The sequence below is a fragment of the Aspergillus aculeatinus genome (genome assembly GCF_003184765.1).
Source record: "Aspergillus aculeatinus CBS 121060 unplaced genomic scaffold BO66scaffold_96, whole genome shotgun sequence".
NCBI classification, from domain to species: Eukaryota; Fungi; Ascomycota; class Eurotiomycetes; order Eurotiales; family Aspergillaceae; genus Aspergillus; species Aspergillus aculeatinus.
In genome coordinates this window covers 55,412-79,156 of record NW_020291565.1, presented here as the reverse complement: position 1 = coordinate 79,156, position 23,745 = coordinate 55,412, and the positions used below count along the sequence as shown (strand labels likewise).

The 23,745-nt window shown below is 52.9% G+C and overlaps 8 protein-coding genes and 1 non-coding gene across 9 annotated transcripts; 3 read left to right on the top strand and 6 right to left on the bottom strand.

Moving 5' to 3' along the window:
* Positions 1-201: 201 nt before the first annotated feature.
* BO66DRAFT_t323 lies at positions 202-301 on the bottom strand. Its single transcript has one exon. It is a non-coding gene; the product is annotated as a tRNA-Thr (tRNA).
* Positions 302-1,493: 1,192 nt separating this feature from the next.
* BO66DRAFT_465964 (S-adenosyl-L-methionine-dependent methyltransferase) lies at positions 1,494-2,619 on the bottom strand (the record flags this gene model as incomplete). Its single annotated transcript, XM_025652515.1, has 3 exons — positions 1,494-2,412; positions 2,489-2,492; positions 2,601-2,619. The coding sequence occupies 3 exons, from the start codon at positions 2,617-2,619 to the stop codon at positions 1,494-1,496; spliced, it is 942 nt and encodes a 313-aa protein (XP_025497722.1).
* A 2,004-nt stretch (positions 2,620-4,623) lies between these two features.
* Positions 4,624-5,343, top strand: BO66DRAFT_424572 (cell wall mannoprotein 1 family protein; the record flags this gene model as incomplete). Its single annotated transcript, XM_025650178.1, has 2 exons — positions 4,624-5,202; positions 5,236-5,343. The coding sequence occupies 2 exons, from the start codon at positions 4,624-4,626 to the stop codon at positions 5,341-5,343; spliced, it is 687 nt and encodes a 228-aa protein (XP_025497721.1).
* Positions 5,344-6,244: 901 nt separating this feature from the next.
* BO66DRAFT_465951 (ABC transporter ATP-binding protein) lies at positions 6,245-11,346 on the bottom strand (the record flags this gene model as incomplete). Its single annotated transcript, XM_025652514.1, has 11 exons — positions 10,816-11,346; positions 10,349-10,607; positions 10,225-10,279; positions 9,565-10,166; positions 8,893-9,475; positions 8,247-8,823; positions 8,011-8,189; positions 7,427-7,956; positions 7,254-7,369; positions 6,989-7,200; positions 6,245-6,913 (listed from the first exon to the last, which is right to left on the bottom strand). The coding sequence occupies exons 1-11, from the start codon at positions 10,922-10,924 to the stop codon at positions 6,245-6,247; spliced, it is 3,891 nt and encodes a 1,296-aa protein (XP_025497720.1). The 5' UTR covers positions 10,925-11,346.
* Positions 11,347-11,776: 430 nt separating this feature from the next.
* On the bottom strand, positions 11,777-12,880 carry BO66DRAFT_337604 (putative cellulase; the record flags this gene model as incomplete). The annotated part of the gene is made up of 1 exon (XM_025644333.1): positions 11,777-12,880. The coding sequence occupies one exon, from the start codon at positions 12,878-12,880 to the stop codon at positions 11,777-11,779; it is 1,104 nt and encodes a 367-aa protein (XP_025497719.1).
* A 2,632-nt stretch (positions 12,881-15,512) lies between these two features.
* On the bottom strand, positions 15,513-16,058 carry BO66DRAFT_285342 (gamma-glutamylcyclotransferase family protein; the record flags this gene model as incomplete). Its single annotated transcript, XM_025643121.1, has 1 exon — positions 15,513-16,058. A coding segment is annotated over one exon (546 nt), but the record flags the coding sequence as incomplete, so codon positions are not given.
* A 1,398-nt stretch (positions 16,059-17,456) lies between these two features.
* Positions 17,457-18,201, top strand: BO66DRAFT_444555 (uncharacterized protein; the record flags this gene model as incomplete). The annotated part of the gene is made up of 2 exons (XM_025651599.1): positions 17,457-17,699; positions 17,803-18,201. The coding sequence occupies 2 exons, from the start codon at positions 17,457-17,459 to the stop codon at positions 18,199-18,201; spliced, it is 642 nt and encodes a 213-aa protein (XP_025497717.1).
* Positions 18,202-19,075: 874 nt separating this feature from the next.
* Positions 19,076-20,503, bottom strand: BO66DRAFT_396642 (alpha/beta hydrolase). Its single transcript, XM_025648523.1, has 2 exons — positions 20,255-20,503; positions 19,076-20,144 (listed from the first exon to the last, which is right to left on the bottom strand). Exons 1-2 carry the CDS (start codon positions 20,396-20,398, stop codon positions 19,200-19,202), a joined length of 1,089 nt encoding a protein of 362 aa, XP_025497716.1. The 5' UTR covers positions 20,399-20,503; the 3' UTR covers positions 19,076-19,199.
* Positions 20,504-21,014: 511 nt separating this feature from the next.
* On the top strand, positions 21,015-22,615 carry BO66DRAFT_258660 (oxidase ustYa family protein). The gene is made up of 7 exons (XM_025643026.1): positions 21,015-21,219; positions 21,281-21,322; positions 21,388-21,468; positions 21,531-21,652; positions 21,736-21,820; positions 21,882-22,088; positions 22,210-22,615. Exons 2-7 carry the CDS (start codon positions 21,313-21,315, stop codon positions 22,314-22,316), a joined length of 612 nt encoding a protein of 203 aa, XP_025497715.1. The 5' UTR covers positions 21,015-21,219; positions 21,281-21,312; the 3' UTR covers positions 22,317-22,615.
* The last annotated feature ends 1,130 nt before the right edge of the window (positions 22,616-23,745 follow it).

Sequence of the window (23,745 nt, the reverse complement as noted above, 5' to 3'; positions counted from 1 at the left end):
AATACCCCTATACATCCACCACTTCCACCCCAAACCAGCAAGCCCAAGCCTCCAACCCCAATCCCGCTGCCAAAAACACCCATCCACCAACATCCCCAAAATCTCACCACCAACCCCCTTTCCAAAAACCCCTACATCACAAAATACTCCTATGACGCCCCAATGACGTCCTACCCCTCGCGCAAGCCCCCCAAAAAAGAATGCCGCGACTGGGACTCGAACCCAGAATCTGCACTCCACACCGCTAGCATAAGGCTAGTACGGGGGCTCTGCAATGTTAATACCACTACACCACCGCGGCTGTTGTTGTGCAGTTGTACTCGAAACTAAAATATAGCCCCACCTGCCCTATTTGGTTTAGGGCGCTGCGGCCCCAGAGCCCCGCTGTGGGGGCCGAGATTTTGGGGCTGGGTTTTGTGGGCTGTGATGCTGGGTTTGGGATGGTTTTTGTATGTGTTTTGTGTCTGTGGGGGTGGGGCTTGGGGTGCTGGAGTGGTGAGGGTATGAGGATAGGGGGAAGTTGGGGAAGTTGGGGGGTGCGGTGGAGGATGGTTGTGATGTCATTGAAATTAAGTTAATCAGCTCGGGGTAAGGACAACTGTGCTTAAGCTTCTAGGACATCTGTTAGAGTTGGGTTACGAAACAACCCTTTTTTTGTAAGCGGTAATTAGGTTACCTACACGACTATAGTATCACAGTCATTAATCGGCATGTATTCTGGGTAAACAGCAGTCATACATCTTTCTTTCTTTTAGTCAACTCTCCTACAGTTTATTGATAAAGAGTCTGAATTGTGTGGAGTGCTGCGGGCCCAGTTTCTTCCACCGGAAGAATGATTGTGCGACAGTGACGCTACATAAAGAGGGGGTATACTTAGAAGAGAAAGGTAATCTAGAAGACCAAACCCAGCCGATTGCTATTGAGGTATACTACACAAATCAGCCCTGCCATCGGATTTTGACCCTGCTTCGCTCAATTGACAAGTACTGGGGAAATCATTAGAAGGTGCTTCATCTTTCAAAAGTAGTGTCGTGGCTGACGAAGGCAGGGGACTCCAACAGATACCCACTACCAAGTAGGCAGTTATCAACTAGAAGCAGCTGCGGTGGAGGCTTGGTCAATGATTTTTAGGGGTAGAAGTGATCGCACTTGGGTCACCCAACTCCGCCGATGGGCGTGAACCCTGCAATGGTGTGCAGACCGGACATCTGGGCCTAATAGCCTTTCCGCCATAGCCAACGACTGGCCCAGGCGGGGTCCAGAAGACACACTGGGGCAGAAATGAGGGCCCATTCTTGAAAGGCAAACACTTTGCTATGAATTGAATTCTATCTTTGTGTTGTGTAGACTTTACCAAGGACAGGGTTCCCCTTTTTGAAAGATTTTCCGCTCCATTTAGGCCCTGGCAGCACTGTCTTCAGGGCGGTCTTCCATTCCTCAATGACGACCAGTTACCAAGCTGCGCTTCGCCTGTCTGATTCCGAGGTCATTGGTCAAAGCTTTGGCTTTCGAGCTACTATCAAAAACATCGGAGTGACCAACCTTTTCTCCCCTGCAACCCGATACGCATTCATCACCCTCACCATGTCCACGACGCGACCCCGGGTTCCTGGAGCGAGGAGGCCCAGCGTCGCGCCCGCTCCCAGGAATCGACCGCCCCAGCGCGAGGAAAACAGCCGCAGAAACGCCGCCACGAGGCCGCCGGCAAGGGTCTCCACGGCTCCGCCCATCCACTTGAACGAGCCGTCAATGAGCTGGTACCAGGGCAAGCTTGCGGCGGCGGCGGCGGAATCGGCCAGATCCTCCGCCGCGCGGAGCTCGAAGCCGACCGCTCGCATGGCGTCGACCACCTCGGCGGTGGTGCGGAGATGCGGACAGCCGGCCACGCGTCCCAGGTCGCGGTGGCACTCGCGGTGGTCGGCGCGCGTGGCCTGGTATCGGTCGGTCATGGCCAGCTCGTAGACGGCGAGGATGCCCCCGGGCTTGAGGAGACGGAAGACCTCGCCGTAGACGGCGGCGAGGTCCGGGGCGTAGCATGTCGCCTCGATGGAGTACGCCCGGTCGAAGGAGTCGGGCTCCAGCTGCGTGGCAGTGAAGTCCCGGGCGACGAAGCGAACGCGGTCGGCCTGGCCGGCCTGCTCGGTCAGCCGCGTCGCGCGCTGGACCTGCGCGGCGCTGATCTCCACCCCGCAGATGTCCACCTCGGCGAAGCGGGCGAGCTCGCGCGCGGGGCCTCCGAGGCCCGACCCCAGGTCCAGCACCTTCTGGTCGGGCTGAAGGCCCAGTCGGAGGGCGAGATAATGCTCGTGACGGATCATGGCCTGCTGCACCGACTCGCCCGGGTAGCAACGGCACACATGGAAGGACGTACCCCGGGCCCACTCCATGAAGCTGCTGCCATTGCTGTAGTAACTGTAGCAAGAAGGGTGTTCTGCGTGAGCGTTGTGGCTGAACGATAAAGCAGGCCAGTTCGACGACTACTACTTACCTGTCTGCTGCTTGGGCTTCACTAGGATTGCCCCCCTAGGCTTGTGTCAGGATGACATTCTCGTCGCCCACTTTGCGCTGGATTACCGGTGGAAAGGGCCCTTGACTTTGACGTTGTGGCATAGCTGCCATTATGTCGGGGACGGACTTGGCTGCCTTGAGAATCACGGGTTATCTGGAATATCCGGCCTTCAGCAGGGTATGATTCCGTCTTCTTAGTCTTTTATGGTCAAGCAAGTAACAAGTAACATCCTCGAGATACATGAATGGAAAAAAATACTCGTCGTGTGGCTTAGAAGCTTGGGTCGATGACTTCAACACCGACCCATGGTTCCGTCGGGTTCCCGTAGTATCTAGTATCCGCGTGCGATCAGCAACGAACTGGCCCATGGCACAACGATGACCGTTACATACCGAGTAAATTCAATGAGAACGTGGAAGAACTCGCAACCAGATGTTTGCCGTCATCATGGTCATGTGCGTGACACTTAGTACGCTAGGGGTATCTGTTCGTCTAGTACACCTCAAGCTCCTGGTCCTGCGGAATTAGAAGATAGTTCATCGCCAGGTCTACTCGAGCCTTGCTCACAGAACGAGGAACTTGGTGGTGTCACCTGTCTTACTTAGGTAGTAAGCTTCCGAGAGAGCCCAGCATTCTGTTAACAACTTATTCTGAAAACTAAGGGTTACTACTAGATTACGTGTGATCTAAGAATTAATCTTACTGCAGAGGTTTTACCGGAGTATCATAAACTCAGTACACGAAAAAGACTACTATATAGCATCCATCTTATCAGCACTACTAGCAGCAAACCTTGTCCAAAAAGCAAAGAACGTTTCCACTTCACTTCACCTGGATCGCATGGCCAGCTCTCTCCGAGGAACCAGCTGGTCGCACCGGGCTCGGTCTCTCCACCCTCACCGCCTTGCGCCTCCAAGCATTGCTTATGCGGTGGCAGGATTTGATGCAGATTCGAGGCAAACGCGTGTGATCCTGGTGACAATCAATGCTGCGTGTGCTCAAGCCTCTGCCTGGTTCCAGACAGAAGAGTCGCGATGAGTGGGCGAGCTCGCCCCAGGCTGACCAACCGACTTAATACCTTTCTCTCCTTACCAATCTCCTTTGTAACATCCGCGTTTGGGATGAACTTTCTACAATTTGGCCAGAGCCCTCTGGGCCCCTGGATCCGACTGGCTGTCCCGGCGCCGTTGTTAGTTGTGTGTGCGTGCGGGTGCGGGTGTGTGTTCAATTTTGTGGAGGGGAGGATTCCGGTTCGAGCATTAGTCGAAAAGGGATTGGCCTAGGTTCGCCAAGTTTAGCGACAAAGTTTGGCAAACAGCCGAGTTGGGATGAGAGCCCCCGCCTCACACTAGCGTGGTTTCGTGCTCAGGAACAGGTGAAGCTGGGGGTGAGGGGGAGGGATGATAGGAGGGTGGTGTCGACGCAGGGCCTGGAAGAGGTCACATGATGTTCATCGGATTAGCAGGCTATCGCATTGATCCAGTTATATTTATTTTCGATTAATGTTATAGATGGCCGCCGGTCAAGTGGAGGGTGAATTTCTGAGAAGAAGAAATTCATTCTGTAGATGTTGCGAGCTTAACTAATTCCTACGCAGGTCCTGGTTGCTTGCTGCTTTTTGCCCCTGAACGTGACCTGCGGATAGGGCTGCGGCCCGTCGAGAGAGAGCACCGACCCGACCAAGAGCAAAGATTGACTTTGTCCGATGAGACATTTTGATTTTGGTACTGAACTAGAGTTAGCCGAAAAATGAGAGCAACGGGTTTGACTTGACCGAATCCGGCCGCTCGAAACAGCCGATTCCTGGCACGAGCGTCGATTTCCCCGGAATCTCAGTCATCTCTGACCGCCGCCGGGCCAGTTCCTGTTGATCATACAATATCTTAAAATTGAGCCCTTTGCACATCACTGTATCATATCATATCCTCAAAGCTAGGGGTTCGATCAACACAATTCTTGACGAACCATACTTTCATTACTGTACCACAGAACTATAAAGACACCCGAATGTCCTCCGAAGTCGACCTTCTCCTACAGCGTTCAACAACCATCCTGCCTGACCTTCGATCCCTCAACCCTAACATCCTCACCTAAATATCAACAACCCATCCACAATGAAGGTCTCCATTCTCTCTGCCCTGACCATCGGCCTCGCGGCCGGTACCCTCGCCGCTCCCACCAAGGTTGAGCGCGACCTGCCCACCGTGACCGGCGTCCTCTCCGGCATCGGCACCAAGGTCGACGCCCTGGGCTCCGCCATCCAAGCCTACAGCGGCGGCGACGTGGCCAGCGTCCAGCAGGCCTCGGACAATCTGGTCAGCGCCATCAACAGCGGCAACAGCCAGGTCAGCGGCACCTCGGCCCTCAGCTCCACCGACGCCCTGGGCCTCCCGGGGCCCGTGGACACCCTCAAAAAGAAAATCTCGACGGTTATCAGCGACCTCGACGACAAGAAGACCCTGATTGTCGAGGCCGGAAAAGGCGCGCAGACCTACAACGACCTGACCGAGCAAAAGGCCGCCGCGGAGAAGCTGTCCGACACGATTGTCTCCAAGGTGCCCGAGTCGTTGCAGAGCCTGGCCGGTACCGTGGCGGGTGGCATCTCGGATGCGATCGAGGCGGGTGTGAAGAGCTGGTCGGATCAGGCTTCCAAGGGCAACGACGCCCAGCCTGCTGTTGAGACCGCTGCTGCCGTCCCTTCGGCAGCCCCCGCTGCCGCGCCCAAGGCGGCTCCCACCGCTGCGCCTGCTGCCGCTCCCAAGCCTGCTTCCAACGCTGCCCCTGCTGCTGCTGCCGGCGCTGCCCCTGTGGGGGGCTGCGTGGCTCGGTATTAATTTGCTACTTGGTCCATGAAGGACTTGGGCATGGAGACCGACCTATGGTGAAGAAATGGGAATTGTGCGATACTCATTGGTTTTGTGGTAATTAATGTCACTGTATGCGTCAAAGCCTTCCAATAAGTCTTTCAATAAATCAATCTACTACGTACTTAGCATACTAGAATCTCAAAATAAGCGACTGAACAGATTTTGGTGGTGATGGTGGTGGTGGTGGTGGTGTTGTCCCAGAAGCAAACTGGGCACTAGAAATGGCCAGGCCATGGGGCCAGACTCCACCCAGTACTTCGCGCCGTTAACATTTAACTCAGTTCGCATCTCCCCACCATTTTCATCCGTCAACCTCTCTTCCAGCGTCTCCTTGAGCGCTTCCTATAGAGCTTCTAGGCATTCTTCTAATAGATATGAAGCAGCTTCTCGCATTTACCTTCACCGGCTTTTAAAGGTCACCCCACGAATGTAGGAAGGATTTGTTGAATAGAGTATGCCAGAAAACGCGTCGCGTGTCGCATTGCTAAGGCAATGATGTTCCTATCCATTTCCCCAGGGAATACAGCTTTTGCAGATAGCCCGCTTCATCGCGCAGAAGGTAGGATAAGCTGGTTTGCAATTGGGTGGATGTGCGGGGAAGAGATAGAGTGATGTGAGATTTAAGGCATCCTAGATACTGTATCTATCTTCTGTGTTTTGCGATTTAGGATTAGCGTTAATAGACCGCTTCTTGGTTGGTGAAGGGCGTTTTCTCGGTGAATGCGGTTATCAGGCAAGGCAAGGGGATTCATAAGGAAACAAGAAAGACCAGGCAACGTGTGCTAGAGAAGAGATTCATGGTATTCTACAGAGAGAGGCGTGTTCTATCCAATAACCTAGTCAAGACCCACGTAGCCGGAAAACCAGCTCACCCCGCCCCGTCCAACGCCTGCCCCAAGCACATCTGATAATACATCCCCCTTCTCGCGAGCAGAACCTCGTGCGTCCCGCTCTCCACAATCCGTCCCCGAACAAGCACATAGATACAATCGCTCCCCTTCACCGTCGAAAGCCGATGCGCAATCGCAATCGTCGTCCTGCCCACACTCGCGCTCTCCAACGCCGCCTGCACAACCCTCTCACTCTCCGTATCCAGCGCACTCGTCGCCTCATCGAGAAGCAAAAGTCTCGGCTTTCGGAGAAGCGCACGCGCAATCGCGATGCGTTGGCGCTGTCCGCCGGAGAAGAGGGACCCGCGTGCACCGCAGGGCGTGGACAAGCCGTTGGGGAGGGAGGATATGAAATCGAATGCGTTTGCCTGGTGGCAGGCGGAGTGGATCTCAGATTCGGGGATTGAGGAGGGGTTTGGGATGCCGAGGGTGATGTTTTCGAGGACACTGCCGTCGTACAGGATTGGTTCTTGTTGGACGAGGGAGAGGTGCGTGCGGTAGGTTTGTAGCGGGATGGTGGTCACGGGCGTTCCGTCGAGGGTTATGCGGCCGTAGGACGGGTTGTAGTAGCGCTCTAGCAGGGCGATTATGCTTGATTTGCCGTGGCCGGAGGGGCCGACGAAAGCGATGGACTGGCCGGGGGAGACCTGGTCATCGTCAGTCAGTTATCTGTTTTGTTTCCGTACCCAGAGAGGATACTTAGGTGAATGGCTCAGCCTTACCTTAATGTTGAGATCCGTCAGAACGGGCCGGTTCGGTCTGGTTGGGTATCGGAACTCGATATCTTGTAGTTCCAAGCTGACTGCATGGTTTTGGTCTTTCTCGGGGGTGTTATGGCTGGGGTGGTTGTCATCCAAACCCCCATCTCGCACACTCGGGACAAGAGAGCGGAGCCAGAATATGTAGTTGCATGCTCCTCGCGCCTTTGTCAGACCTGGAAGCTGGTTAGTCCACGTAAAAGGTTCCATAGAGGGTATGGGTACGTACTAGTCGTGAACATGAAGAATGATGCAGCTGCCTCTCCCGAGAGGATAGCTCCAATAACAACTATGTATAGCTTCGTGCTGGAGTATTCGCCAGTCGAGAGCAGCCGCCCTCCGTACCTATACCGTGTATTAGACCAAGTAAATTCAACGTCGAAAGGAAGGGAGGATACATACCAAAAGCTCAACGCCATAGACAATAACGAGAGCGACTGCGTGAGCGCCAACCACGCCGTCGTCCACACTAAACCTCGGATACTCCTCCGCGCAATGCCTCTCAGAATCCCCTTATACCTGTCCAAAATTACCGGCTCAATCGCCAACGACGCAACGGTGCGAATCGCCGAAATCGCTTCTCCCGCGAGCGCCGCGCTCTCCGCAAACCGATCGCCCGTACTCTTCTCAAGCTGCGTCTCCAGCCTTATCCGAAGATACCCACAGAATGTGATGGGGATCATGGCGCCAGCCAAAACGACGAGACCCAGTTTCCAGCCGACAGCGATAGAAAGGATCGAGCTGGAGACGATGTTCACGACGGCGATTAATATGATGCCGATGTTGAAACCGAGGAGTTCTTGTAGGCTCGTAGGTTTTGTTGAGAGGTGTGAGACGAGTGAGCCCGTTGTGTGCGAGGGTTGGTCGTAGAAGGTCATGTCTTGGGTTATGTAACTGCGAAAAATCTGCATGCGGTAGGTGTAGACAACGGTCTGTACGTGTTAGTTGGTATTGGCTGTCCCGTACAGGGAGGGAAGGGCGCTTACTGTTGAGATGATGTTGGTTACCCAACCAAGGGTTGCGTACACGACAAGGATGACGAGTGCGATGACGAAGAACATGAGCGCGTAGAACTCGCCTTGGTCGATCATTTCTGCCGTGTCTGCAATCTGGAAGGCGTCGAGAGATCTGGCGAAGACGAACGCGAGGACTGGGTGGCTTCCACCTACGAAGGCTATCAGCCATCAAGTCTCCCAGAAGAGGCGAGGCATGAGTACTGTACCTCCAACAATACAAGCGATCACAACAATTACAAACTCCATCCACAGCTCGCGCCGCTCCTTCACGAGGATTGCGATACAGCGCAGGAGGCTCTGGCTGTCAATGGAGTCAGTCTCAAGCTCGAGAGCACTAGTGTCCCTTGGGCCTTCCGCCTCCACAGAGGGCATGTTCGTGACCAGAGCGTCCTCTTCAGTCTCTTCCTCTTCACGCCGTGCAACGTCAGTAGTCTTATTTGCGCCGAGATCCTGGGCTTCGATCAGCCGATGATACATCCCACCCGCCTCATTGAGCTCATCGTGCGTTCCCTTCTCGATGATCCTCCCCTTGGAGAGAACCACAATCTGGTCTGCCTTCCTGATCGTAGAGAGCTTATGCGCAATGACGATTGTTGTCCGGGACGCGGAAACATTGTCCAAAGCCTCTTGCACGATCTTCTCTGCGCGCGGGTCAAGCGCGCTGGTAGCTTCGTCGAGGATGAGCACTTTTGGATCCGAGACGATACTTCGAGCGATTGCGATCCGTTGCTTCTGGCCGCCGGACAGGACGCTCGCGCGTTCGCCGACGCGGGTGTCGTAGCCCTATTTCTCGGGTGAGTCTGTCATCGTTCCAAAAGGAGAGTAGAAAAAGAGTGAATCTGTGCTTCGTACCTCAGGCAAGCCCTCAATAAATTCATGCGCATACGCTGCCTTGCAAGCCTCGATAACCCTCTCCAGCTGCTCCTCGCGGGAAGCATTAATATACTCTGTCCCAGCAAGACCATACGCCACATTCTCGAATACTGTTCCGTTGAACAACGTCGGTTCCTGCTGCACAATCCTCACGCTCGTCCTTAACCACCTCACATTCAGCTCGCGGATATCCATCCCGTCCAACAACACGCCGCCCTCAAGCGGATCATACCATCTCTCCAGTAGCGCTGAGATCGTACTCTTCCCAGACCCACTCGGCCCGACCAACGCCGTCGTCTTGTTGGCAGGTACAGCGAGGGTGAAGTCTTCGAGAACGCGCACCTGCGGCCGCGTCGGGTATGAGAAGGCGATGTTCGAGAACTGTATTTCGCCGCGGCAGGTCTCGAGCTGTTTCCCCAACGTCGAGAGTGCGTCAATGCTCGGCTCGTGGTCGATGACCTCCCACATGAACTGCGCTGCAGAGGCGGCGCGGGTGATTTGTACGATTTGCGGAGCGATTTGGGTCATGGATGTTGCGGCGAGGATTACGGCAAAGATGACCCTGTCCAAGACACAAGGAAGTTAGACAGAAAGATCTCAAGGCTGGTAAGCAGGGGAGACTGAGGGGAAAATGAAAGAAAGGGAGCTCACGTAACAACCGCCCCCGGCTCATCAATCTCCCCACGTGCATACATGCGAATCCCCTGCCAAAACGCCAATCCGTACCCGGCATACGCACAGAAGAACTCCCCCGCATAGAGGATGGCCATATTTGCCGACTGCCGAATCCCCAGCCGTCTCGCCTCGCCCGCAAACGCCTCATACTTACCCGTCAAAGCTTCGAACGCATTGAATGCATGCACAGTCTTCATACTCGCAAGGACCTCCTCCGCCAAACTCCCCGCGTGCGAGTCCACGCGCAGAATGGCATTCTCAGCTTGCACGAGGAACGCGGAGCAGACTGTCGTGATGATCAGGATCGCCGGCGCAATGCAGATTGTTATGAGCGTGAGCTTCCACTGCACGGCGAAGGCGGTGATGAAGGCTGCGACAAAAGTTGCTGTGCCCTGGAGAACGAAGCCGAGTTTCTCCGAGGTTCCGCTGTTGATTAGGTTGGCGTTTGTGGTGACGTGGGTGACGGGGGAGCCGCCGAGAGAGGCGTCGAAGAAGGAAATGGGTTGTTGGAGAAGCCGGGTGAGGAAGGCGGCTCGGAGGGCTTTGGTTGTGCGGAGGGCAGAGATGGAGATGGAGAGCTGGAGTTACAGCGGAGTTGGTATAGGTGTGGAGGGTGTTGTAGGTAGAGAAACGTACTGTCCAGATATAAACCAACGAAAACTTTCCGATGAAGAGATACACAAAGTAAAGCCTGGGTAAGGCAGGTTAGACCGATGAGTGGGTGTGGCAGCACCTAGAACAGGGGAATGAATGCACATACACAAATCTATCCAAACTATCCCGAAACTCCTCGGGCGAGCTCTGCCCTGTCGCAAGGTCATTAAACGTCGTAAGCATCTTTCCGAAGAGAAGATCCATCAGCGGAAGTGCTGCGCCCGCACCAATGGCTCCCACTAGAGCGAGCGCATTGAGCGTCCACCCGAAGGAGTCGGCATATCTGAAGATGCGGAGGTAACTCTTGAGCCCGCCGCTCTGTGGATGTGGATGAGTTCCGGTGTTAGATGGTTTGGAGTATTCATCTGTTTGTGGAGTAGATGATGGTGGAGATACAGCGGTGTCTTGGATTGTCGGTGAAGTGCTCATGATGAAGCAGTCATTGTGTTACGCCGATCAACAAAACGATCTGGCTCGGGGTGGGCTGGCCAGGATACATGAAGTAGATTAATTGTTCTCGCGGGGGAGGGAACCCGCGGGCTCCGAGCCCGCGGACAGCTTAGGGCGCAGCACCCGCGGATTCCGCAGGCTGAATCCGACGAGCGATGACTGGAATCTCGATGCCTAAAAACGCATTGGAGAGGTTGCTGAATGGTTCATCTACTGGTTTTACTTGTCTCATATCTGGCTCAACGGATACGAGCAATAATGAGTACAGACCAGGAGAAAGAAGGAAGATTAAAGGGCCAATTAGCACCAATAGCCCTAAAAACAAAGGCCCGGCCCCAACTACTCGACTATGCCAATCCCACCAGCCTTGTTGACATGCCTGCTCACAGTAGATCTCGTCTTGGATGAGTGATTCTAACTCAGCTGATTGCTACCGCGTAGGCTGTAATATGCTATTAGCTGGCGGCATTACATAGCGGGCATGGGAGTAGATCTTACATCTGCCAGTTTCATTAGAAGACGCCGTCTTTCGGGCGCCGGTGTGCGAGACCACCCAGGGAATGCCGCAGCCGAGAATCCAACGGCTTGAACTGAAGAAGTGTGAGATGGCATCGTGTGCGGGTCGTAATCACTGGTTGGTTGTGGTCCTGCGCCGGGGTTGGGAGGAGGTATAGTGCGGAGTCAGATGATGACATGTCAACTCCGCTGCTTAGGCCTTGAGCCTTGACGCATGTATCTAATATTTGAACAAAAGAGGCCGCTTTGAATTGTTCTACTCTCCCAGTCGTCTTGCTTTCACAAATCAAACAGTTGAGTTCGTCTCGGCTGTGCTGAGTAGGGCCGAAAGAGATAATTGTCAAGATAGCCGGCAAGGTCCTCTTTCATGCAGCTGAACATGGGTACTAGAACTCATCTCTTTGAAATGCACACCTGCAAGTCATATATACGTCTCGATATCCATATACATGTATCTACTGGTTACGTTTGCACCCTCAAACTGTCTTTCATTGCCGCCCGTCCCCAAACATCCACCACCAAGAACCACCAAACGCACAGCCCTCCACCTGAAGCTTGTACACAAGACCTAAGAACAGACCCCAGCCCCCTGACTCGGGTCAATCAAGCCACCGTTGACAAAGTACAAATAATTCCAATAATCCGCCTGGGTCCCCTCGCCATCCACAGTTGCGTTTCCAGAAAACTTGGCCGTCCAGTACGCACTGCCGCGGGTATACTGCGCAAACGCATACAAGCCCGTGTTCAGCGCCTTCTGCCTCCCCGCGAATGTGTTCTCGAGCTCGGCCTGGATCGACCACTCGCCTATGAAGACCGGGAATTTTCCGTCGCCCGCCGCCGCCGCCGCATCCTCGCAGATGTACTCGGTAATGTTGGCCCCCGACGCGCTGCGACCCGCGAAGTAATAGTTGTGAACGTCGAACACGATGTTCGCGTCGGAGGGCAGCTTCGACGACCAGTAGGATTCGGGCCGGAAGGAGCCCTGGAACATGATTGGGATCTTGGGGTTCACGGCCGCGACTTTCTTGTTGACGGCGAGGATGTATTCGAGCACGTATGCGGCACCGCTGTCGGTGAGCGCTGCGGGGGCGCCGAAGGCGGCGATGTTGTCGACTGGCTCGTTGATCGGAGCGATGGTGTACGACGCAGGGTTGCCGGATTGGTTCTGCACGTAGTCGATAACGGCGTCGATTGCTTCCAGGGAGTAGTCGTAGGCGGTTTGATTATTGAACCAGTCAAAGTGGCCAGCGGCCTCGCCGAAGGGCATTCCGTTCACGCCGCCGGGGAGCGAATGCACATCGATGATGATATGCATCTTGTACTTGGTGATGGCGTACGTGGCGATGGTCTTGAGGAAGCTGACCTGGTTGCCGCTGTACAGCTGCGATCCAGGAACCTGAACCCAAGCAGCGTAGGTGGTGGGTATGCGCAGTGTGTTGACCCCTGCGCCCGCTAGCTTGTCGATGTCGCTGGGAGTGATGTAGGTTGCATACCGCCGCTCAAGAGTTGGGCCACACTGGCTGCCTTGGTTGGCACAGAGGCCCCATTCATCCTCGGCGCCCTTGGAGTTTGCTGCCCACCATGTCGTGTCGATGGTGGATTCCTGGCAGAGCCAGCCGCCCAAATTCACACCGTTAGCCCTGTAGGTAGCCCAACTGATGTATCGGGCCATAGAAAGCCCAAAGAAGGGAAGAGTCAATGCGAGCTTCATGATTCAAAAACAAGGAATGAGATGATAGCCGCGGATGTGTGCTGGTAGGTTGCGGTTGTGATTCCTCGAGAGAGCGAACGTCCGGTATTTATCTTGTGCCCGTCGCGAAAACTGTCCCTGCTCATCTCCGATGACTACAGATTAGGCTCTGTGCTTTCGTAAGAGGAATTGGACCCTGAAACAAATTCTTCACGCGATGCGCCATTCTGACGCTTGTGGGGGTGACTAGAGGCACACCGGGGAAGCCGGGATTGGCTATCACGCACCCCGCATCCATCCAGCTGGACCTGACAGGGAATATCACTGTGTAGAGCCCACATCCCGACTCGACATGGAGTCATTAGAAGACAGACAGTGGGTGGGCAGCTCGGACCTTGATGCACCGAGTTCTCTTCTCGCTGAATTCTCCCTCCACATACCGACTTCGCTGGTGTGGCCTTGTCCTTGATTCTCGTGTCCCAGTGCCCTCAATCTTGGCATTTCTAGCCTAGCTTTTAGGAAGACATTCTCCATATGGATGAAGTTAGCTCCCCAGCTCTACCAGATATTAACAGATGCTCAACATCCGCCTCATGGCGGCCCTGCATCACTAGACAAGGAGTGCTTTAGTCCAATCTTCCCCGTCTCAAACAAGTACAAGCGGGATTTTGAGCCTCGTGGTACCGCCTCGAAGGAGTTTCACGCGGGATACCTAGCTAGTGAAGATTTATTCCGACCCAAATACCGTTTAATCCTCTTCAAGACCCCAAGAAAACTCGCCGAGGCACAACTATCCCGCATAAACCACGTTGTCGAGTTAGGATTTGAATGACTCTAAGTATGATGGTATGGGGGCTTTGGTATACTAGGATTCCATTTTATCAGGCCCGTTCCTGTAGTACGCAGGTCTCCGCCCCCACCCCCCGCACGAACGGTCGTAATCCCTGAGAGCCCAAAGGTCCGCTGGACAGGCTCAGCTTTTGCGGCAGCATCAATCCGAGTCATAAAAGAACACACCCTAGTCGTGGCGGGTTGTGTTTTTACTTACTTGCTATATATCACCGTGTTAGATTGGAAACCAGTCAATCGTGAGCAAGTTTCAACAGAACGTTTTTTTGCCAAGGACCACGAACGTATGCTCCAGAAGCAGGTCACATTGAAGTTACTGAAAGCAAATGCTTCTCAAACCAGGAAGCTACTTTGCGATACTTCTTCAGTTATCAAGTATCAGCCTAGGCTTGTCGGATAAGCTCATGTTCTCAAACTATTGAATCACGGAGAGCAGAACGGCTCCAAAACAAAACAGACTTGCGTCTTATACTGCCTACAAGAGAATAGTTTGGCCGGGCTGAGAACTGAAGAACGCAGCTTTCCCAGTGTGTGGACATCGACACGTTTGATTATCCTCTTGCGCATAGCATACAGAGAGAAAATGGAGATAGAGCAGTTGGAACCTAAATTGATACCCTCTAGTTCAATAAAAAACAGGGGTGATGAATTAAGAATTGACATAAAACACATTCTTCCTCAAAATCTTCGCTGTCGTTACTGAACAGCATTGCTGTATGCGTTGACTGCGGCAAGAGGTGCTGTATATATCCTCTTCTGCCTAGCGCGTCACCGGGATCATATACCCCCATTAACACTCTAGGGATTCAGTCGAATAGAGGGCATTGACGCAAACAGAATCGGTGGCCATCTTGCTGTATCATAGCCACTGACATGCAGATACTCCCCGCAGCAAAACCCCAGTGCCTACTACAATACAGAGCAACCAACTCTGGACCGTGCTATTCCAGCCCCCGTGCCCAGGGATTGAAAACGAGTTTGCCAACCGAGACGGAGTGGGAGACCACATTCCACCGCGGGTCTTCACACCTGCCTCAGCTTGTCGCTCTTCCTTCCCATCCCGCATATCTCGCCTACCAATCCAGGATCGACATTCGGTATAAAAACCCATCACATTCAAACTGATTGAAATACCATCGACCAGCTCAAGTTTTTGCGATATGGTCCAACCTTTACAAAGCGATAACAGCCTTCAGATCATCCTAGCCACGAGCGAGAATCACACCCAGGTCAACGGGGGGGAGTTTATGCCTTCCCCGCTGCAGCGAGACGCAGTCAACGGCACAGAGCGAGAATGCACGGTGGACGAGACAAGTTTATTCTTCCATTTGGGAGAAGACTTCAGAGTGTTTCAACACAAGAATCAACTGCATTATTTGTCCAAGACGATAATTTGGATGGATGATGAGACGGAGGACGAGGCGTCGTCGACGGGCGCGTATTATGTTGGGAAACCGGAACAAGAGGGTGCAGCGAGACTGCACTTTGATCCTCTCCAAAAGACATCTTCTTTACTTGCCGCCGAGGAGAGGAACTAAGGGTGGGAAGGTATGAGGATCACTGTGCTGAGCTGCCAGGAAGCTATGCCAGAAATTCTGGAAGTAGTGGTAAGCCCGAGCCGGGTTTACGTCTTTTGTGTTGTGCCCTGAGCACAAATGTCTGTAGAAAAGGTGGAGTATTTTTAATCCAGCCCTGTAGATTATTCGAAGCCTGATCATGTCCAGTCCCCAACCCCTAAGACCTCGACTACTAACTAACTACCATCCGCAGAATCCACCTTATCCCCACCAACCCGCCTCCCCATCCTCCTCAACCAGACCTCCAAATCAAAGCTCCCCTCACTGAGATCCTCAGCCACCCCCACAAACTTAAACGTATATCCCAAAACCTCTTGGCTTCCCTCCCCATCCACAATTCTAATGCGACACCTCTCCGCCCGGTAATTCTCAGTCTCATACACCGCCAACCTCTCGCCATCTTCCCTCGTGCGCACCTGATAGACAACCCCCCGAACCACCGACCCCGGTTCTGCCTCCACCAAAGCCGGATACTGACCCCACAGCTTACATGCGTAGCCGAGGAGGAACGCAGGCTTGAGTTGGGGCTTCTCGGCTACGCCAAGGACTTCACCCAGTATTGACGGGTCGGCGAGGGTGCCGTAGAAGATGTAGGGGCCGGTGGGTGCTGCCACGGGTTGAGCTTTGGGCGCGTGGTTGATGAATCTGGGAGAAGTGGTGCGTAGTCTTAGGACGTGGGGTGATATCTTTGATTTCGGGTTTGACGGGGGTGGAGGTGGGGGTGGTGGAGGGGGGCGGGAGTGGCTGCTTTCTTTGGCTTGGGGAGCCATAATGGATATTGTTGATTCAAATGAGAAAGTAGAAAGTGATAGAGTGCTGTCTCAGCGATTGGTATCTACCGAGCATGTTAGACTGAGCCGCAGGTTCTGGTTAGTAGGGAAGCTTGGAGGTTCGTGGAAGGAAACAAAGCAGCGTTTGGCGGGGAGATCGCACGTGCCGCATAATCACTGGCCAAGGCCGGGCTATTGGCCGCATGTTTCTGCAATCTTGACTTAGAAAAACATGTAACAATGGATGTTCGAGACTTTAATAACCAAGAATTGGAAGAATTACCGTGGGAATCACTCGGTGGATCAGGTGCTACTGATCCAGAGCACGTGATGCAATTAGTTGGTCACGCCTATAGCTACCTTACTACCTATGTAACTAGCTGTCTTGTATGGAGGACTGGGTGAGGTCTTTTGTGCCCGCGGTCCGAGCTACCGTACTCGGATAAGGTCTCGTAGTCGCGATCTACCTAGAAAGACTAGGATTCCAGAAAAAGAAGGGCTGGAGCTGATATATGGGACGCGAAGAACGTGGTCGACATTAGGGCTCAGGGCTGCCATGTGGGAGTTCCAGAACCGTTGCACCCTATCAAAGGTCGGCAATGTCTCCAGTTACGGGGAGTACATTACCGATTAGGCCAGGATCTATATGAATAGACTAACCTAGTTAAGGTTGATATCAATTGAATTTCTATCTTAACGAGGCTAAAGCTTAAATTGGATTGGAACTCTTCTTTGATTACAGGAAGTATCTTTTGTCCGGGTTTTATGTTAGACTATGCTCTATTATTCTTTGGTATTAAGGTATTTAGCTCCAGATATAGTTCTTTAGTCTACAGAGTATAACATGAGAAGGATAAATAACTACGTCCGCCAACGGAGCAACCTACGGCTCTTCGTAACACGGTCGCAAATGGCCCAAAATACAAGCAAACGATGAGGCGCAGTATCTTAGCCAACATTCTGGATGTCCCTGGTTGGTGTCAACTTCACAGAACACATTGCTGCTGATGGTCCTCCACAACGTTACGCCCACGACACTTGCGACGGCTAGTGCAGCAAGGATCCTCTTTGCGCTGGACCTCGCAAGTTTGGAGAAGACCCGGACGGTAAAGATGTTCTGGAGTCTGTAGCGGCTCACGCCACGGTAACGGTGGTCTTCATAGGAACTTCCTCCTGAGTTCGTCATGTATACGTGAAGTGACTTTCACTTCAGAGCAGTCGTTTTGTAACCTCGAATATGTGATCTCCGCGATGCAATCGTCACATTCGCTGCCGCTGACCGCCAACCGGTGGTCTTAGCTACCGGGTAGTTTCCTCGCAGATGGCCTGCCGACATATTCCACCTCTCTCGCAGGTGTCATAATGACATATCATCGACACGAGCAGGTCTTGTACACGTCCCTCTTCCGACTCTATCGAGCTATTGGTGATATCAATCGACAAACCGGGGCGTCGAAGTACATGTTGTATCTCATCCTAGGCGGCATCGCGACCATCGGCATCACGATGCTTATGCCCTACCAGTGTGTCTCAGCTAACACAGCGGCCGATAATGACACGATTCTTGGACATCCTGGTGGCGCTGTTCGAAAGGTCATTCATTCGGTAGGCGTTTGGGAAATAGGCGGGCACGCCCGCTCCGGGGGTCATGACCGAAGGGCCGCCGCCCGCAGTTGGCGTGTACATTGACGATGGCCGAGATAAACAGTACAACTACACTCTTCTGTTAGATAATACTCCCGGTCCCTGGAATCGTCATGTCAACGATGATCTGCAGGTCAGCCTGGCTCCCCGATCAGGGATAGAGGACTACTGTTGCGTGGTCGTGAAGAGCCGCGGCATCGGACCTGCACACAATGTCAAAGTGACCCTGTATGAATCGAACAATCCCACACTCACCCTCTGTCAGGAACACCTTTCAGCGCGGGAAATTTCGAGGCTCCGCGGTTCTCTCGGTGAGAACAAGCAGCAACAACGCTTCCTCGGACCGTTCTCCTGGGTCGCAGATACCAATCGATCATTTGATATGGTTTGTGTATTGGCTGTCATCAACGTCGACGAGAACACTGGACTGGATTGGCCTGCGCCACGGGACCTATCGATCTAGATCATCTAGTTCATTTGACAATAACCTCGCAATTTAATGCTTTGACTGGACTTGATACAGGTGACCAAGGTACTTGACTATGAAATTTGCGCTTTGCCGAATGTGTTTCGGAAGAAAAAAAAAGAAAAGAAAAACCAAAAATCAAGGAAAACGACCTCTAGTACTTAGATAGTAGCTTGAGATCTAGTCAAATTACTAGGTACTGCCTCCTGGCTGCATGCTCACTTTCTGCTATCAACATTGTTGAGGTCTCTGGGAGGTGAAGAAGGCTTGCTGATTCCTCTACGTGAGGCTAACTATCGGAGAACTAGCTAAGGCAGCCGGGTGGGCGGTGAGCTGGCCCCTCAGGCATCAAGGCCCCAGGGCCGCCGTCAAACATCTTGCAGTATGAACAGAATGATGCAAATTTGTGTGTCGTCACTTGTGAATGAAAAGTCTTTACTGGACTATAGTTGAATAACTCAGCGATTGAACAACATTACTATGTTGATGCACCAATATCACACCGCAGTAATAAAATGTCTCGATACGGTTATCACCCCCACCATCCGACAGGGTGGATCGGCGAGCTGAAACCCGCCGGCGGAGGACCGGCGGAGGATCGGTTAATGCTGACTCTGCGGCTCCACTGCAGTGCAGTGGGCAGCCAAGCAAACCCGTCCATCTAGCCAATGCTTGGTCAAATCTTGATCCGAACTACTCAGTACTAGTACAGCTGCAGTATTGCGGGGTTGAGTGCTACGCGATAAGTGGGATTATGCTCCGTACTTGGGTTTTCGCCTCACGCTAGGGTCTCCCACTGCTTATGGCTTAGTTGGTGAAATGCCGGGTTTCTGCATTGAGGAATGAGGGGCATTGTGGGATAGGAGGGTTTGTCCAGACGAATTACATAGTAGATACACTTCGATGATATACTGTCCTTTCAGACGAGCTCTTCAGTGGCGAACCCTGTCAATTGAGGCAAACCCCAGCGAGCCAATCTCTGGGCAGGTTCCAACTTACCTCTCCAGGTACTTTTGCAGCGCGCGTATAGCCCGCACAAGGGTCGCGTCAGCCTCGCCCCCCTCTTTGCGTTCTAGCGAACCCTCCCGCATGTCCAGGTCAAAAACATGATCCGCGCCCTCGACCGGAAAATACTGCACCTCCGCACTACCCTCCTGCAACTTATCCACCAGCCTCTCACTCTCGCCACAAGAAACCTCCCGATCACCCGTCCCATGCACAATAACCGTCGCCGGGAAGCCAGGCCCAAACACGCCGTAGTCCAGCGGGAAAAGCCCCCTCACGCGAGCAACATGCTCATGCCCCGCGACCGTCCCGTCCAGCCCTAACCCCACCACCCTCTCCCCGAACCCAGCCATTCCTGTCAAAAAATCCAGAAACACCCCGCGCTCCAGCAGCAAATACAACAAAGGAAGCCGCTTCCGCGTGCGCATCTCCTCTTCGGAAGACGGGAAATCCTCCCCAACGCTTACCTCGCCCCGCGCAATTCTTTCAGAGACTTCATGTAAAAGGCTTTCCGCCGTAGCAGAATCAACCGCCATCGCACCGGGAAGGTAAACGCTCTGGGCCCATGTCTGACTCCCGAGGTCTAGCAGCGGGTAGAGAAGCCAGAGCGCCTTTGGGGGCGGGAGCGGAGTTTGGCTAGTCTGATCAAGTAGGGAGGCGGAAGGGGAGGTGAAGTGCAATGCAGTCACCAGAGCGCACCAGCCTCCGGCGCTGGCGCCTGCCAGAATGATCTGGCCGGGATCGGCGGTGCAGTCGCCGTGCAGGCGGTGGAGGGAGCCGCCGGCCGCCCATTCGTAGGCTGCGATTGCGTCTTCGGTAGTCGCGAGGCCGGTCGATTCGGGCAGAACCCTGTAGTCGGCGGAGATGAGGGTCCAGTTCTGGGTGAGGGCGTGATGAAGGAGCCAGGCGGGGATCGCTTGGCGGCTGCCTGTTATCTGTGCTGGTTCTTAGCTTTGGGGCATTTCTTTTGCTTTTCTTCGCCTTATTTCCTTGCATTGGTTTTCTTCGACGGCGGTTTCTAGGATGCAAAGTTGGAGAGACTTACGAGGTAGCCACCGTGAAACCACAGGAGAATTGGCCTAGGAGTTCTCAAGTCCTTGCCTGGAGGAAGGTACACGTCGAGTTGGATCTCTGTGGTGAGGTGCGTCTTGTAGACGTGGGTGTGTTTGTCGTATGTTCTGGTCGTCATCTTCGTGCTTGCTTGGCTGCACACACGCTTATACGAGCTCTTACCGATGATCCACGCAGCCCCGTGTCGAACACCCTGAAAGAGAAAAACTCGCTAGGAGTTGGAAGCGCTTATCTACCTGATATGGGGACTATACAGTCTTAGTGTAAGTTGCAATGTGGGGCTAGCAGGAGTCTACTCAAGTGAGGGGTATGGTGCGATACAAAGCATGCAAACAGATAACCGAGTTAGACTTGTGGCATTTGGCTATCTGCCGTTGATTTCTTGTCACTACCACGGACTACTGGCATTCTCTCCAGACCTCAAGTCTCCCCTCCTTCTTTTCGTTGCCCTGGTCTTGATTGTACCTGGCTGCTGTCACTGTTCCAACTCTTGTTGACTAACTATCCTATCTTACCTTATCTAGCCTCGTCGTTCGATCCCACCTATCCCAATTCAGGTACTGAGGTTGACTGGCAATTTTCTGAATAAATACTGCATTGACCCTGCAATCGACCTTGCGATTTGCTCAATCGCACCATTCCTCTTCTCCTCCCCTTTGTCACTTAAGGAGCTTTGTTGAGCAGGCAGACAACATGGATGCCAAATTCGAGAAGTTGCCTCAATACGATGAGAGCGGCTCCGATTACAACAGTCTCTTCTCGGAGACTGGAGGTCTGCTGGGAAAGGATGCTCCCATTACCCAGAGAAGGCCAGCCTGGAGACGATGGATCATGCCAGCAGGCCATCTTGCCGTGCTATTCCTCTACAGCTCGATATTCTTCTTTCTCGTGCGACATGTTCGCAAGATCGAGAAGCAAAATGAGCATGTCGTCTACTGTGTGAGTTTACGAACAACCCCTTCACATTTGCCTGCTCTGACATTATCTGACTGATCCTTAGCACCTGCACAAAAGGCCGTGAAATTGGAGGCGATGGAGTTCCGTTCGTTACCCCTCCATTTGCTTCACTAGCTTGCGTCTTATTGATGGTACTGACTAAGGGTTCAGAGGGCCAGCTCCGGATCATCAGCCCATACCAAGGCGACCCCAGCCCTGAACTCGATCAGGCCTGGAAAGATCTACTACAGTGTACATATCCCCTCTGATTTGCAAGCAGCATTGCCCAAAGTAAAATCCTAACCAACCAACAGACTCCAACATCTGGGTGACCGGCGACGAGCTATCGAAAATCAACAAGACCTCCATCCCTGTCCCCGGCGAGGAGGACAAATACTGGGTTGAGCTGAGTGTTGTTCACGAGCTGCACTGCATTGTCAGTCACCGCCACCACTAAGGCTCTCTTCAACCCTACCTGAGTAACGATGGTATCACTAAACAGAGTTCAACAACATCTAGAAACGCCTCTGCCAATACATCCACTCAGAGTACTACTTCGCCAACATCTCCGCCGAGGACCGTCGTCTAAACGACCTCCACACCGGTAAGCTCCTCCCTGACACAGAACACCTATCACCATTCCTCTAATATGCTCCCACGAGCAGACCACTGCCTGGAGATCCTACGGCAAAGCGTCATGTGCCACGCCGACATCTCCATGATCACCATGACCTGGGAGCCCACGAGCAAGTACCCCGCCGCGGACTTCCAGAACGTCCACGAGTGCAAGAACTGGGACGTGCTGTACGAGTGGCAGAAGGAGCGGTCGGTCGATATGATGAAGCCTGGGTTCTTGGTGCATCCGTATCTAGGTAAGTCCTTCCCGTCGGAGTAGTTGCATTGGAAGGGGGTTTTCTCGTATTCTGCTTCAATCTGTTTTCTATCACTTCTTGCGAGATGATGGCCGCTGACTACAAGTCTTTCGGCTTTCAGGCGTGCCGTTCCCGGATGGGTATTATCATGGCATTGGGGCTGCGGATCCCGAGAATGCGATTGGAAAGGGTGGGGAGGATACGGACATGGAAATGGAGATGGACTAAACGTCTTTTTCAAGCATGGAACAATGCATTTGTCTGCGGGGATATGCCACTGGCTTGTGGAAAACGTGATCTAGGCGCTTGCATCGTGATGATAGATGGAACCAAAACGGACGGCAATGACCGCAACACTAGCTGACCACAGGATTGTATAATCGATGAAAGTGTTGCACCGCTCGGCCAAAATGAATCCCAAGACATTGATCTAGCCCGATGATCTGCTCCAAGGAATCCTCATTCCTGTCAATAAGCAAATGCTTAGGCTCCAGTTCGTAATACTCAAGAGATGCGCTAGGGCTAATTGAGCTATGCTGTTGACTGTCGAATAACCTGCACCGACCAGATCTACCGGGTTCCGCTCGTGTCTAAGGTTATTAGGAAGTTACCATACTTCTCGAAAGGAAGGTTCTCATTGGGCTACGGTCTAAGGATACTACAGCACACTAAGATGATACTATTCTTTGATGTTATGGTCCAGTCGTAGGCTCAAATACTCTGAACGCGTGTTGGAGCACTATGACAGGATCACAATGCCAAGGATCGCGACCAGTTTAGACTAATAACCTTCCACATCGTCTCTGGTATCCAAAAAAACATCTCCTTACACCATTTTACCCGCAATGCAAAGCCTATAAGATCCATAACTGCCAGAGATATATGCTTTTCCCACCAAAGTCTGAGCTACTGAGGATTCAACCTTTACGCGGGCAGCTCTTCTGGCGGTACTCGTCCAGGGTTTATAACCCTTGCATTACTGCCAGATAGGGGATCGAAGAACACAATATGTATAGATGACACTTTATACAACCTAGAGGTAACTTTAGATCATCTTGAAAAGAATCGATTGGTTATAATGGGGTATAAGATTTTACTTAGCCGGGTACGCAGCAATATGCAAAAGGTCCTTAAGCATTGAGGCATGTTCAGATGAGATGGTAGAATTAAATAGTGACAAAGTCCCCTGCCTCCTCCAAGTAATGGACACCTCACCGCCTCGGCCGCGTGAAAATAGTTCCTCCCAGAGGCCTCAACACACTCATGTCCAATGTTGCCAGGCGTTTCGCGGTCCTCCTTGATCTCCCAATGTTATGAGAAGCCTCAGGTTCAACTAGCGAGGACAGGAGAGTACGGAGCTGACTATGCTTGATACGCCAATGTCTGGGCTCACCCCATCTCTTTAGTATGCTGAGGCCTGTTTCTGATGACGCTGGTGACTTCTGGAGCAGGAGCTGAAGCGGCAACCCTTCACGGGACAAAGGGAAGGTTAGCCAATGTGCTGTACAAAGCAGGGGGTAAGTTACAAAAGCTCACCCCAAATTGTCGTTCCCTAACCATACACGGCTCAAAATTTCACCCTCAGCGCCATATTTCCCTTACCGCTTCACTCCCTTGCCCTTGGAGCGATTAGTGAACGTCTACTCCCTTCTTGCAT